Source organism: Ictidomys tridecemlineatus, chromosome 8, assembly GCF_052094955.1.
Source record: "Ictidomys tridecemlineatus isolate mIctTri1 chromosome 8, mIctTri1.hap1, whole genome shotgun sequence".
In the NCBI taxonomy this organism is placed as follows: domain Eukaryota; kingdom Metazoa; phylum Chordata; class Mammalia; order Rodentia; family Sciuridae; genus Ictidomys; species Ictidomys tridecemlineatus.
Genome location: NC_135484.1, coordinates 53,977,216 through 53,991,566, shown reverse-complemented (window position 1 = coordinate 53,991,566; position 14,351 = coordinate 53,977,216). Strand labels below are relative to the sequence as shown.

Below are 14,351 nucleotides of genomic sequence, written 5' to 3'. Positions count from 1 at the left end.
TTTTGTTTATAAAGTTTTTTAAAAATAAAATTATGTATAAGAAAGAATCCTGTTTGCTCTAAATAGGGTTTAGACCTAAATACAGACCTATCAAGTATCACAATGCAAAGATCAGTGTTGTTTTGCCACATTTCTTAATGGTTCTCTGATCTGCCCACCTTTCTGTTTCTCTTTTTTTTTCCCTTTGTTTTTATTTTTATTTTTTTCTCTGTATATTTCGATCTTATCAACCACTCTTCTTTCCTTCTGCTTCCTTATAATTTTCTACAAGCTCCCATGAATCTCTAAACTTTGAAATTCATACATTTAAAAAAATATATTTATTGATGTAAAGTTCCTGGGCTTTTTCCTAATATAAATAGTTAATTTCATTTATCGTTTAAACGTTGCTTTACACACCCAAGAAAGAAAAATAGGTCTTATGTCAATCAATGGCACTGCTGAAGGGGGCTGAACCTCTTTAGGCTTACCTAAATAAACAGGGCAGCAGCCCAAGTAGAGGGATTTTACCTTCTATTTGGTAAGGAGTGAGATCATTGGCCTTTAGATAGGTTTGAATTGAGTCCTTTCTCCCTGAGTGTTTCTGCCAAGGATAAAGCATGTATGGAACAACCAGAGAGAACCCAATAGAAAAAAAAAAGAGAGAGAGAGAACCCAATAGATGAAATTTGCCTAAGCAAAGATATTTATTTAGGGCTTTAAAGTTTTGTTTCAAAACAAAGTTGTCGGGAGCTGCTCTGGAAATACACCCCCTGAGCAAGAGATACTGAACAATAATTGCGCCCCACTATAACTTGGGCCTTACTTCCGCTTGGATAATGAGGCTCCAGGAGTAGGTGTTACCCAGTGGGGTTGAGTTACACTCACCTGTTCCTTTGTAATCCTGCCTGTTGCTTCATTTGAATGGCTTCTCCCCAGTAAAACTGGGTTCGAGGTGTGCCCTCTCTCTTTCTTGCCTGCCTTGCCTCCTTTGTGGGAGCTGGGTCAGAGGAGCCATCACAGAACCCAAAGAAAATGGTATTTCTGTGTCTTTGTGTAATTATTTCGTGCCATCCCAGTTCACCTGGAGTGACCCTGACAGGGTATGCAGTTCAGTGCTAAAGCACTTGCCTAGCAGGCTCAAGGGCCTGGGTTCAATCTCTAGCACCACAAAAAAAAAAAAAAACAAAAAACAAAAACCAAACAAACAAAGCAAACAGACTCTCCAAGTTTAAAAAGATTAACCCATTAATACAAAAATGAACTGAAATTATATATCATTTCATTGTTTTTAAATTCTCCTTAAGTTTTAAACTTGGGGTTGTTTTAACAAGTTTTGGACTTAATTCTGCATGTTGTGGAAAGAGGGCTAATCAGAGAAAAGCAATGGAAAGCCTGGCTGTCCACCATATTAATATTCCTCAGGGGTAAAAGGAGAGGAAACCCAGCTTTAGCTGTTTTGATGATTAGCCTTGCTCTCTTTTTCACACTCATTTTTCCCTCTGGAACATGGCTCCCTTTCATTTGGTTGCTTATTGAACATTTTCTAATTCTGTGCTGCCAGACCAGCTGCAGTTACAAAGGCTTTGCTGAGCACACTGAGCCTCCATAACTGCCAGCAAGACAGCAAGGTCTCCACGGGTGGACTGCACACCAAACAGTCTAAGAATGGAGTGTCTAGAGTGCCAGGTGAGGAGATTATCAGAGACCATTTCCCCATGGAGCAAGAGGTCCACATTCTGAGGCTGTGCCACTGTGCACATAGTTTGGGCGGTCTGATTGTGGCATGGTGTTGGGAGGTATGGTAAATTCTCATCAGGGATTAAGGAGGCCAGGAAAGCTTCCAAAAGGGTCCTTTCCCATCTGCAGTCTTATTTTAAGACCCAACCCACCAGCTTCCCTGTGCTGCTGCCTCCGACAGTCCCAGGCAGCTATTCTTTCCTTTCTCACAGCATTCAGTTCTACCCTCCATAACAGCACCTGGGGGTGGCATTTGTATCTGATTAAACATCTGTCTACATGAAAACATGGACATTTCAGGGAAGAAATTTGGTCATATAGACTTTGTTTTCTCAAATTCTAGAATCATACAGGCACTGGCCTAGGAGTCTAATGTTGTGTGAATGTATAAATGGTGTTTCTTGAATGTTTTTATTTCACAAAGGTGTCTCTGAACAAATTTTGAAGAAAATTAGTTATTATTTTTCCCTTTTAATGTGGCCATTGGTTCATTAAGATTTTTTTTAAACTTTTTATTAATAAAATACAAATACAAAAGATCAAAGAAAAACTAATGTTTAGTTAAAGAGTACTTATGAAACACTTTTAATTACCACTCTGGCAGAGAAAAGAACTTTGCTAGCCTCCCCCAAACTGCCTTGTCAAACCCCTCTCTCCCCTAAAATAACCATTCCCTTGACTATTGTAAAATCATGAACATAATGTCCCCCACACCACGCTTTTTTTTTTTAAGTGCTGAGGATCAAACTTAGGGTTTCATGCATGCTCAGCAAGCACTCTACCACTGAGCTACATCCCAGCCCATAACATTTCCTTATATAGAAGTTTTATCATCCAAATGTGCATCCCTGTGCACTAGAGTTTGGTCTTTCCCATTTTAAAAGACTTGTCAGTTTGGGGATGTAGCTCGGGACAGAGTATTTATCTAACATCCACAAAGCCCAAGGTTTGATCCCCAGCACTGAAATAAGAAGAAGAAAAAAAAAAAGACTTGATATGCCTTTTAAATCTCTATTAACCTGAAGGTTTTACCTCTATCCTGTCATTTCTCTATACTTTATTAAAGAACCTGAGCTATCTAACCCCTAGAATGTCTTCAAGTCTCTAGTTTGCTGATTTCACTCATGTGCAGCAATGTACCATTACTATAGTTTGGAACTCAAATGTCCCTCGTGAGTGTCCCCGCCTCCCCCCACCCCATGGTGGTGGGATCTTTGAGGAAGGAGAAATTTAGATCGTTGGGGATATGAAAGCATGGCCTTGAGAAGGATAGTGGAATCTTAGGTCCAATATCTCTATTTCTCTCTTACACACATACACACTTCCTGCTGCCATGAGCTGAGCAGCTTTGCACCACCATGTGCTCCCACCATAATGTTTTGCTTTGTCACAGGCCCCAAAGCAATGGGTCCCCCCAACCATGAACTGAAATCTTTGATACCATGAGCCAAAATAAACTTTCTTTCTTTTAAGTTGATTATCTCAGATATTCTCTCATAGTGGTGGAAAGATGAATGTTTCCTCTGTCCTCTGTCCTATCACCTCTGCTATAACACTTGTTTCAAAATGCAAAATTGTTTCAACTTGATTTCACCCATTTACTGTGCTTCCTCCTTGAGAAACACAAGGTGAATGAAAACTCTATCCAGGTGGAACAAACACATTTCAATCATCTACCAGCTAACTCAGGGCGAATCATGAGCCCCACTATGTCATCCTTAACAGTAAAGGAGAGCGGTGAAGCTCTGTGTCCCTGAAATGCCCCTTTCCATTCCCAAGAACCTAACCAAGTTAAGAAAACAACATAAGTGGGCCTGGACTGGAATGTCCAGATAAATACTATCTTGAAGGACAATGACTCTTTCTCATGTGTACTGCAAATAGGGTAAGTTAGTGTTATCTGTAGGAATGGCTTTCTTGCATGTATTCCAGGAAACTATTCCTTGGAATGCTGGTCAAACAAGGAACAAAGCAAACTAATCATGTCACTTTTTCTGTAGCCTAACTTACAAAACACCTCTCCCAGAGATAATTGGTATAGAACTGGGGGCACTGTGGAGAGGATTAGTACCATTCATCCAGCCCCCCAACACTGGATAAGGTGTCACGAGGGGCAGAGGTGCTATTTGACAAAGTACCATGAGGGTTGGAGGTGATCTCTGTCCAGCCTATCAAGTGGACTTTCTGAAGTAATTTTTGAGGGATGAAGGCACTATTTGGTGAAGCACTGTGAGAGACTGAGGTGACAAGGTCCAGCCTGTTGCCACTGAATCTTTTGCATAAGCATTTTCAATAAGCCTTGTATCTCATATGCTGTTTTCAGGTTTTTCTTTCTTTCTTTTTTTTTTTTTTTTTTTTTTTTTAGTCTCTTAGCAACCTATCCCACTGCCCTAGCACAAGTGGGCTGTGGTCTCAACACCCACCCACCCACATTTGGTGTTCTGAACTCCAAAAGCTCTCCTTCCACTTTGACCAAATCAAAGCATCAACTCTTCCTATGCCCACCTCCACAACAAACTTCAAGTCTTTTTCAAGGTAAAATTTATTATAGTACTTGTTTCTTGATCATTTAATACATGTAAAATAGTGTTACTTTTTTTTAGATTACTGTGTGTGTGTGTGTGTGTGTGTGTGTGTGTGTGTGTACTGTCAATGGACCTTTATATTATTTATTTATATATGGTGCTGAGAACTGAACCCAGCACTTCATTCACACATGCTAGGTAAGCACTCTACCACTGAGCCACAACCCAGCCCCTATTGTCTTGTTTTTTATTGTGACACTGATGACCTTTTTGTAACCTCATTTTTACCATAAATTTTTGCCTGAGGTTTTTACTTCATGGTGTTATATGGTGCAAATATTTCTTTGGAATATATATCACATTATAACTGAACTGACTGTATTTCTTAAACATTGGCTGGGTCCAGAGAATCAGGCTCATGTTCTGTTCCTTCGCTAATGTGTTCTTTCAACAGAAGGCACAGAATGTCTCTGATTTTTTTTGTCTTTGATTTGGGACATTAATAGATATTGATGCGGCAAATGCCTACATGCATTATATCACTGCAGGCAGCAAAGGGGGTGCTATTCTATTATTTCCTTTTCATTTATTAATTGGAACATTTTTAAAAATAGATGTTTTCCTTTATCTATAAGTTCATACAGTTCATATAGGAAAAGCAGGAAAAATGTTTGATTTTTTTCTCTGTTTTTAGCAGTTTTCAGGATAATGAATTCTTTTCCTATCATTCTCCCAAAGGTAACCAATTAGGTTTTATTTAATAATTTAATATAATTATGAACTCATAGATTAAAATATTTGACGAGTTTTGGTCAATTGCTATTACTATTCTTTTTGAAGTTCAAATTATTACATCTTTGGCCATAACAGCCTCTTCAAATTGACCTCTGGGGCCTTTTGCCATGACCTTAGTAACTTTTATAGTGTTCTTGTCATCTGTTAGAACATGAGGTAGATAATAAACTGGGATTTATCCTAGATAAAGAAATAATATAATTAGGCAAGTAAAACAAAATATGTGCTCAAACTGTTCTGGACCAGGCTTATCCCCATAATTTTTAACTATATGTATATATATATGCACATGTATAAATATAATAATATATATGAATATATGATATATACATATTAACATATATATACTGATATATATGTGTGTGTGTGTGTGTGTATATATATATATATATATACCTAACACTATCTTATTTGGAGTTGTGAAAAATCTAATCTTATGTGTCTTTAAATGTGTCAGTAATGTATTAGTGGATTATTCAAATTTAAGAGAACTAGATGTTTAAAACACATACCTTCAAATGTTGGTCCATAAATAGACTCTCCATTATCTCCTCTTCCAGCTACTATGTCTAAGAAATAGCAGTAAGTAAACAGAATTTTGAGGTTAAAAAAGTTAGAGTGTAGTAATGATAGGTGGGAAAAGATATTTTAAATTATGATTATACTTTTACCAATATCTAGAGTAAGTCACCTGTTTAATATCTAAACCATGAAAATTTTACCATAATAACTTCATGTGCATTTTTTAATGATTTTTATTTTCAGGATTCCATTTTATCCTTATAAAACTCTCTGATGTAGCTTAAACTACAGTGCAAAACCTTTGAAATAATGAAGTATTAAGTTACCATTGTGGTCATGATTTTAAAAAGTGTTCACATAAATTCTGCTTACTTCAAAAGTTATCCCATAGACCTCCTTGCTTTTCAGAGAAATAGGGAGATTAAGCTAGGAGGATAAAATAGGAAGAGTAAGTTCTTTTTAGAGTGTAACTAAAAATACGTGCTCTAAAAAGAATACATGTTCAAATTTTCATTCCTGTGGTTCCCCTGTAGAGATAACATTCATTTCCCCAATATTTTGGAAATAAAATTCCTTATAATGTAATGAGGTTCTCTTAGATATTTATAAGACATGCATATTTTGGCTTAGGCAATGCTCCTACTATAAAAAGACTCCAGGTACAAGTTATTTTATATATTGAAAGGAAGACATGTTTGTCTTCTATACCCCAGACTCCTCATCAGTATTCTTTCAGTATTCTGATCCACCCTCCTCTTCTAATAGTGTTAAATAAACCTTTTTTGAAGGACTATTTTAGCCAAGTAAGAGCAATTATCTCTAATAAAAGTCTGCTAATTTTAAAGAAATCTGATACAACATTAAGCACGTGGAGAGAATTTATTTGGAAAAGAAAATGTAGCATTTAAGTTATACTATTCGTAAAACTGGTTCAGAGGTTAATCGATAAGTCTTAAATCTAAAACCCTACTTGGCTTAAAATTCCAAATGGATATGTAATGGCTGAAGGCTAAATCTGGAAATGGGGAAGTTAAGGTTTCTGATTTCCAATCCTTTGGATCCTAGTCTACTTTGTTCAGGAAAGTCTGCCCAGCTGGATACTTTCCCCTTCTAACTTACCTAACATCAGTCATACTCCTTTGCCTCATCTACCTTACACTCCCCAAAGTTCCTCTTGTCCTCCACGTCAAATGTCCCAGATGAATGTTTTATGTTGACACCATTTCAATTAGTATTTACTACTATTTTTGGTGGCCATAACCCACTCACTTGAATTCAGCCTTGTATATGATATTATGTCTGTAACTCTGACAACAAATTTAGAGATGCCAAATAGTGGCTAAAAGTAAATTTGAAGTCAGATGATTATGATTGAAATCTTGACATTAGTTACTTTTCCCAAGCCTCTTCCTTGCCTGTATAAACAGAGATACCAGTAACTGCCTCACAGGTGGCTCTTAGGATTAAGTGAAATGATGAAGGGCAGTACCTGGCAGGGTGGTATGCTCATTCATCAGTGGCTGCCACTACAGTGTAGAATTCCATGAATATAGAATGCATCCATTTATTATCATCATCTTCATAATTTTCAACATGATGATGATAATAATAAGATGTATTAAATTATATCCCGAGACCCTTCTAAAGTCAGGCTTTGTGGGAGTCACAGAGGGGAATCTGACCAAAGTGATATATTGAGTTGGTATCTTCTTTAACTTTGTACTTTTGAAATGAAGACAATGTATGCTTCCTACTCAAGTGTTTCTTCATTCATTCTTTCTTTCTTTCAGCAAATGTTAACTACCTAGACTATGCTAGGTACTGTTCTAGCTAGAACAAGGGATACAAGAGTGAACTAAGTAGATAAAAAATCTCTACCCTCATGGGATGTATATTCTAGTGAAGAGAAATAGACATTAGACAAATGTCTTATAATTCACATAATTGCATATCCAAGAAATATTGGACATACTATTATTATATGTCCAATGGTGAAAAACACTATAAAGAAAGAAAGTGGCAGGGTTTTTTTTTTTTAAGTTGTAGATGGATATAATTTCTATGTGGAGCTGAGGATCGAACCCAGTGCCTTACACATGCTAGGCAAATGCCCTACCACTGAGCCACAACCTCAGCCCCAGAAAGTGGTGGTTTTAAATAGGGTGTCCTTGCTGAGATTCACTGTAGGGAAAATCCAATAAGTTTGTGAAAGAAGGGGATATCTGGAGATATAGCTGGGTGGAGTATGTCCCAGTCAAAACAAAAGACTTCAAGGCCAACTTGTAATTGATGTGCTTAAGAAATAGCAAGGGAGCCCATATGTGGAGCCGAATGAGCAAGAGGGAGATGTCAAAAGACGGGGATGGAGGGGAAGGCAGTGTGGAAATGTGAGGCCTGTTGGTCCCAAAGCTTAAGTAACAATACCTAGAAGCATTTTAAGGCATGACACAAAACCAAATTTAGCTCTTATGCTCCCCAATTCTACATTGCTCTAGGGGAATTCAACATCTGAAGGGAGAAGATAATGTCCAGACTTTGCACTTTTTTTTCCATATTTTTTTATTGGGCATAATAATTATATGTAATAGCAGGATTCACTGTTACAGAGCTTGACACTTTCAGTTCTCCATGTTACTGAATACTTACCACAAACTTTAATATTATTAAAATTATCCCCATTTTATGATTAAGGAACTGATTCAGAGATGCTAAGTGCATATCTAAGGTGGTACAACTTATATGTATCAAAGTTTAGATTTCAATCTAGCAATCTCATTTTTTCCTAAACTGTTCTTAATTCTCAAAATGTGTGCACTTTACTATTTAGAAATTTTACTGCAAAAACCCCAAACAAATAATATGACCTACTTTTCCCAAGAAATTTTACTGCAAAAACCCCAAACAAATAATATGACCTACTTTTCCCAAATCTTGCTCTGGGGGAGTTTAATCAAAAACAAATGGAGACCAAAATCCTTCAGATAATACTTTTCACTAGTAACAATGTAATGTCTTTGGCAAGAAATTAATTATTTTCCATTTATTTTATTTTCAAATTTCTGAGCATCTGAGATCCTGGCCTGGGAGAGTCACTATCAGGCGCAGAACCAGGAGCCCTCAGTGGTAAAGCATCCCTGGGTTCAATCCCTGGTATCCCCCCCCCCAAAAAAAAGTGTTAGGAACCCTGATGTTGGTTCCCTTAAGGATTGTTTCATACTAACAAAACAAAACAGACAAAACATGGAAAATAATCAAAATGTTTACCAGTAGGAAAATTAAAATTATTTAACAATATTTAAAAGACTGGGAAGACTCCAAAAATTTTCTGTGTTTATGTTCTTTGGGAAGATAAATACCTCATATAAAGTGGGAAAAAAATTAAGGTTAGATAACAGTATTTGTGATATGATCTCATTTTGCAGAGATTAAGGAAAGAATACCTGCTTTACATGCAAAAGACTTGGAATAAATCTTGAAATAACCCCCCCTCATCAGTCTCAAAATATTACAGATCATACTAAAAAATTAAACATCAATTTAAGCTTCTGCATATGTTATCAAGTTCAAGCAAATCTCCTTCTACACTAAGTCAATTATTTTTAAATTGCTGCCTGATTTCTCCTTATGGAATATCTTCCAAAAGCCCTTCAAAATTTAATTTTGTACTGTTAATCAAGCACCTATTCTGAGGAAAGCCAAAGGATTGACCTGAAAAGAAACACAAAAGGAGACCAAAATCCTTCAGATAATACTTTTCACTAGTAACAATGTAATGTGTTTGGCAAAAAATAAATTATTTTCCATTTATTTTACTTTCAAATTTCTACCCTTAACATATTTCTTAAAAGCACTGTGTTTCAAGGTATTTTCATGTATTTAGTTGAGCATTTAAAATTATTTTTTTATTTTAAAAAAAAGTTAGCATACTTTTTAATTTAGAATATTCCTGACAATGTGTTTTTAAAAAAATAATTAGTGATCTGTATAAAGCAATACAAATATCTTAATTTATCATTTAGCCATATAAACATCCTTTAAGTACATATTTAAAATTAAGACTATCTAATTATTAGAGTAATAGTTACCAAACTCTTTTATATGCACATACCTATTATTGTTATTTGTATGTGAATATGACCCATGAAACCCACTATTTTATGTAATTAATATACACCAATAAATAAGAGAATATCTAATTCTATATGCATTTTATAAAAGTAGCTAAACAAAATTCTGGGTTTGCAATTAAGTTGTATGTAAGAATTTAAACTCACCTCCCCCTTGTATCCAACCATTCTGGACCACTCGATGAATAATTGAATCTTTGTAATGTAACCTTATGCCACTTTGAGAAAACCCTGCTCTTCCTGTGCACAGGAACTGAAAATTTTTACATGTTTTGGGACATACATCACAATATAGCTACAAAATAAAGACAAAAGGTTTCAAAGATGAAATATTTTAACATCTTAACAATCATAGATGCTTCCCAACTTTTTTTTTTTAGAAAGGCAACATCCTCTTACCTCAAAAATCAACCGTCCAATTGGATAAAAATTAATCTTAATGTCCAAGAATACAAAAACATGCTATTAAAATTAGGGAGAAAAAGATAATGCAGGTCAATGTCTTGTAAGAAAGTTATAGAAATGACCAAAAATATAACAGACATGTTTTCTGTGATAAAACTTTAATAGCATTACCAATAAATAACAACAGAGAAATCAAATGAATGACAAAGCTCATTTTCTTTTCTTTTACCAAGTCTTTACAACTCACATGACATATTTTTAAAACTTTGTTTTTCATTATATATTTTTAAAACCTTTCAGTAGTGAGGCTTTGAAAAATGTTTACTGATCACAGGCCCATACGGCCTAGCTATCCACTACCTCACAATTCCACAAGGCAAGGGAAACTGGTCAGTTCCCCTGGGAAAAGAAACAGACTGGGAATTCTTTTCTACTTCTGTTTTCTTTCCTGAATAGTTCTGAGTGCCATGGATTTGGTTACCAGGTGTTCTGGATTTTCAGAGAGCACAGATTAGTTAGCCAGAGCCAAGCACAGCACAGATTAGCTTTCCAAGTGGAAAAAATGAGGCCTCTATATCTACAGGAGGTGTGGCACTAGGGGTAGGGAAGACAAGGAGGTTGAGTTATCTTCAAAAATTCTCTTACATGCACAAATGCCTCCAGCTCTTGTTTTCACTTAGTACCCTTTCCAGTAGAGTTGACTATTTTCGAGACCTTGTCTGATCCTTTAAAGAAGCATCTGAACTGAAAACACTAGTCTTCATTAATAAAGCATTCACTTGGGGGCCACAGCACAGCTAATGGAGTGCTCTAAATCTTGGATACCATATTCATATATACCAAAGTGCCACTTTTTTTTAAATGATGTGCATAACTTGGCCTAACCTCTTTCTTTAAAAGGGATCCCGAGCCTGTGTGCGGATCTGCCTTTTTTTTTTTTTTTTTTTAAGAGAGAGTGAGAGAGAATTTTAATATTTATTTTTTAGTTCTCGGCAGACACAACATCTTTGTTGGTATGTGGTGCTGAGGATCGAACCCGGGCCGCAGGCATGCCAGGCGAGCGCGCTCCTGCTTGAGCCACTTCCCCAGGCCCTAACCTCTTTCTTAAGAATCTGGGAAACGTAAATGATATCATCTTAAAATATGTTATTTATGTCACTATAATTAACTTGGTAGGGCTTCTCTGTTTCTGTACAAGTTCTTAATTATAAAAGAGAATATTATAAATGAAGAATAGGAAACATAGTAAACTTTACAGTTTAAGAGGAATAAAAGGCTATAATGGAAATCATGATTGATTGAGAAAATAAGTAAGTTCATTCAGGCATGATTAAACTTCCACGTTCATCAACAGGTTATCTTTGGTGATTGTCAAGAGTATATAATTCTGAAAACGCTGATGAAGAGATCTAATAAATGCAACACCAGGTAATTTCCTAGTCACCAGCAACCAAACATATAAACATACTTGTTTAGCATATGGTTCTAACCTGGAAGTAAACAAGTTCCTGGGTTTGACTCAGCAAGAAAAGTCTACTTCTCAGGCTCTTCTCTGGAATCAAGGACTTCCATCCTCACTGCCACCAATTAATCCAGGCTTTCATTATTCCTGGCCCATGCTACTATAGCAACTTTCCAAACACCTACCCTGCTCGGCCTGCTTTGGCACGATCCTAAATTTTTTTCTAAAAGAGGAAAAAGAATATGTCATACTCTTTTGATGAAAAGTTCTGTTGGCTTGGTTTCCTTCTGGATAAAATCTGGCTCCTTGGTTCAGAATGGACAGTAAATCATAATCTGGCTGAGAAATTATAATTTCTTTTTTATCTATTACTTTTTTTCCTCCTTTTTCTTAACTTCTGAACACTCTTTCTGGTGGGAAACTCCCTGCAGGGCCCAACTGCTCTCACTAGAACCTAAAGGGGCCAGATTCTCCCTCTACCCTAGCCTTTGACAACCAGGTTGTGGCAATAAAACTGGGGCTTGCCAGACAAGTCCTCCTGCCTGGGGCCCTGGAGTTCCAAGGAGTGGTGCAAAGACAAAAGGGCAGTCCACATCTCAATGATGGTGGCTCTGTGAATTTAAAGCCAGCAGCATCTGCCTGCAGCAACATCCTGGTGACACATTCCTGCCACATAACTCTTGCCATGTTTTTACCTATATGGCCTTCCTTGGTTACCTGTTTTTCAAAGCAGGTTCTCCAGCTTTCCTGTCAACTGTCAGATAACCAACATAATTTCAATACATACCCTCCTTTCCTTAAGTAGCTTGGTGCTGTTGGCACCAACGGTCTTGGCTGATAATCTCATTTCCTTGTCTCATTTCGTACTAATTATGGCTTCCTTGTTGTCCCATCATTCCCAGAATATACCATGTACTTTCAGACTTCTGACCCTTGAACATTCCTCCACACACCCCAGAGTTTCTAGCATTTTTAAACTGCACTGCTTATTCAACCCAACATTCACTGAGCACTCACTATGTTTTATTTTGGTTCAAGGTAGTAGTTAAATGAGGATCCATAAAGCAAGGTCTCTGCCTTTGCAAAACCTCAGATCCTAGCAATGTGTCACTTTGTGTATACAGGCCACCATGGGCTTAAAATTATTTCTAGGAGGTGATAGTTGTCAGTACAACAAAGTCTCAGAGCAAAATTACAAAGTATCTTTACCTGTATCACCATCCTAGTGCCTGTCTCTCACCTCCCTGGACCTCATGTTTCTCACCATCCTGTCACTGGAAACTGCCAGTGTCTGTGAGGTCTGCTCTCACCAACTATGTGTCATGCTTTAAAATCTGACACTTTTCCCCCTTTTCCTTTCCTCTCCTTCCTCTTCCCTTCCTTACTTTTCTTCCTCCCTTTCCTTCTTCTTCTTTCTCTTCTTTTTCCCTATCCCTCTCTTTTTCTCTCTCTTTTTTTTTTTTTCTGGCATGCTGGAGATTGAACCCAGGGGAATTCTATTATTAAGCTTCATCCCCAGTCCCTTTTATTTTTTACTGTGGCACAAGGTTTCGATAAGTTGCTCAGGTTGGTGTTGAACTTGAGATCCTTCTGCTTCAGTCTCTATAGCTGATGGGGCTACAGAAGTGCACACAGGGGGGGGTCGGGGCTGTGGCTCAGTGGTAGAGCGCTCGCCTAGCACATGTGAGGCCCTGGGTTCGATCCTCAGCACCACATAAAAATAAGTAAGTAAAATAAAGGTATTGTGCCCAACTGCAACTAAAAAATAAATAATAAAAAAGAAGTGCAGACAGGGGTTTTTATATTTTAAAGTGGATAACTCATGCAAATAAATCTATAAAATGGAGGAGAAATGTTTGAGCAGAGAGTTCTCCCCAACCAGCTTACCTACTGAGAAATAATGCTTTCTCTATAGCACCAAGCCAAACTTTGCCTTCCTACAGTATTTTGCAAGTGAATCTTAATAGTCACCAAAGGCTTATACCCATGGCTCCTACTTTTTATATTCCTTTTGTTAGAATTTGAATAATGAATGCTGAATCAACATAAATGATCAAAAAATTCATTATTTTACTTTGTAAAAAAATAAATCAATATAACTTGCCTTAAAAATATATATATACATACATATATAAAACTTGCCTTGGTGTCTCTCAAGAATTTTGTGGAAAAATCCACAGTAAGTGCCTCATAAAGTGCAGGGGGCTTAATATCAACTATATCCCACACCTTGTGGGCCCATTTCTGCAGATCAGATACATCACCGAGGAATTTATCATTAATAAAACACATCACATTGGAAGAATATTCCCATGTTTCATCCCTGAGTTCCTATAGGAAAAGACAAAAAAAAATGTAATGAAGGAAAGAAAACAAACAAACAACTTCTATCCATAAGCCAGAGTTTGGAATCAACTCTAGGATTGAATATTTTAAAAATATGCTTTTACCACCTTTCAAAAGTCTTCTGTGAAAGAGAATTTAAGAACATTTTAAGTAACCAAACATCATGAAAGCACAGAATGATTTAAAAAACTAATCTTAAAAATGTTGTAATCATAGAAGATAGATAGTAATTCTGGTAATAAAAGTCATTATATGCTGAGCATACTTATTAACTCAGAAACAAAGTGCAACTCTGGCCAAGCACCGTGACATACACCTATAATCACAGCAATTTGGGGTGCTGAGGCAGGAGGATCACAAGTTTGAGAGTGATCTTTGCATTATAGTGAGACCTTCTCTCAAAATGAAGTAAAGGGATAGGGATGTGAGTAGCTCAGTGGTAGAATGTCC

At 36.7% G+C, this 14,351-nt stretch overlaps 1 protein-coding gene across 5 annotated transcripts in view; it reads right to left on the bottom strand.

Annotated features, from left to right (window-relative positions):
- The window catches only part of Ppil6 (peptidylprolyl isomerase like 6), a 35,516-nt gene that overhangs the window by 11,852 nt on the left and 9,313 nt on the right, over positions 1-14,351 (bottom strand). For 4 of the 5 annotated variants that reach the window (XM_040283196.2, XM_040283199.2, XM_040283198.2 and 1 more), the window contains 4 exons: positions 13,698-13,886; positions 10,088-10,150; positions 9,836-9,983; positions 5,552-5,608 (listed from right to left, as the gene is read on the bottom strand). In XM_040283196.2, the coding sequence (XP_040139130.1) occupies positions 5,552-5,608; positions 9,836-9,983; positions 10,088-10,150; positions 13,698-13,886 (457 nt within the window). The remainder of the gene's footprint in view (positions 1-5,551; positions 5,609-9,835; positions 9,984-10,087; positions 10,151-13,697; positions 13,887-14,351) is intronic. The other variant, XM_040283197.2, reaches the window with a different exon arrangement.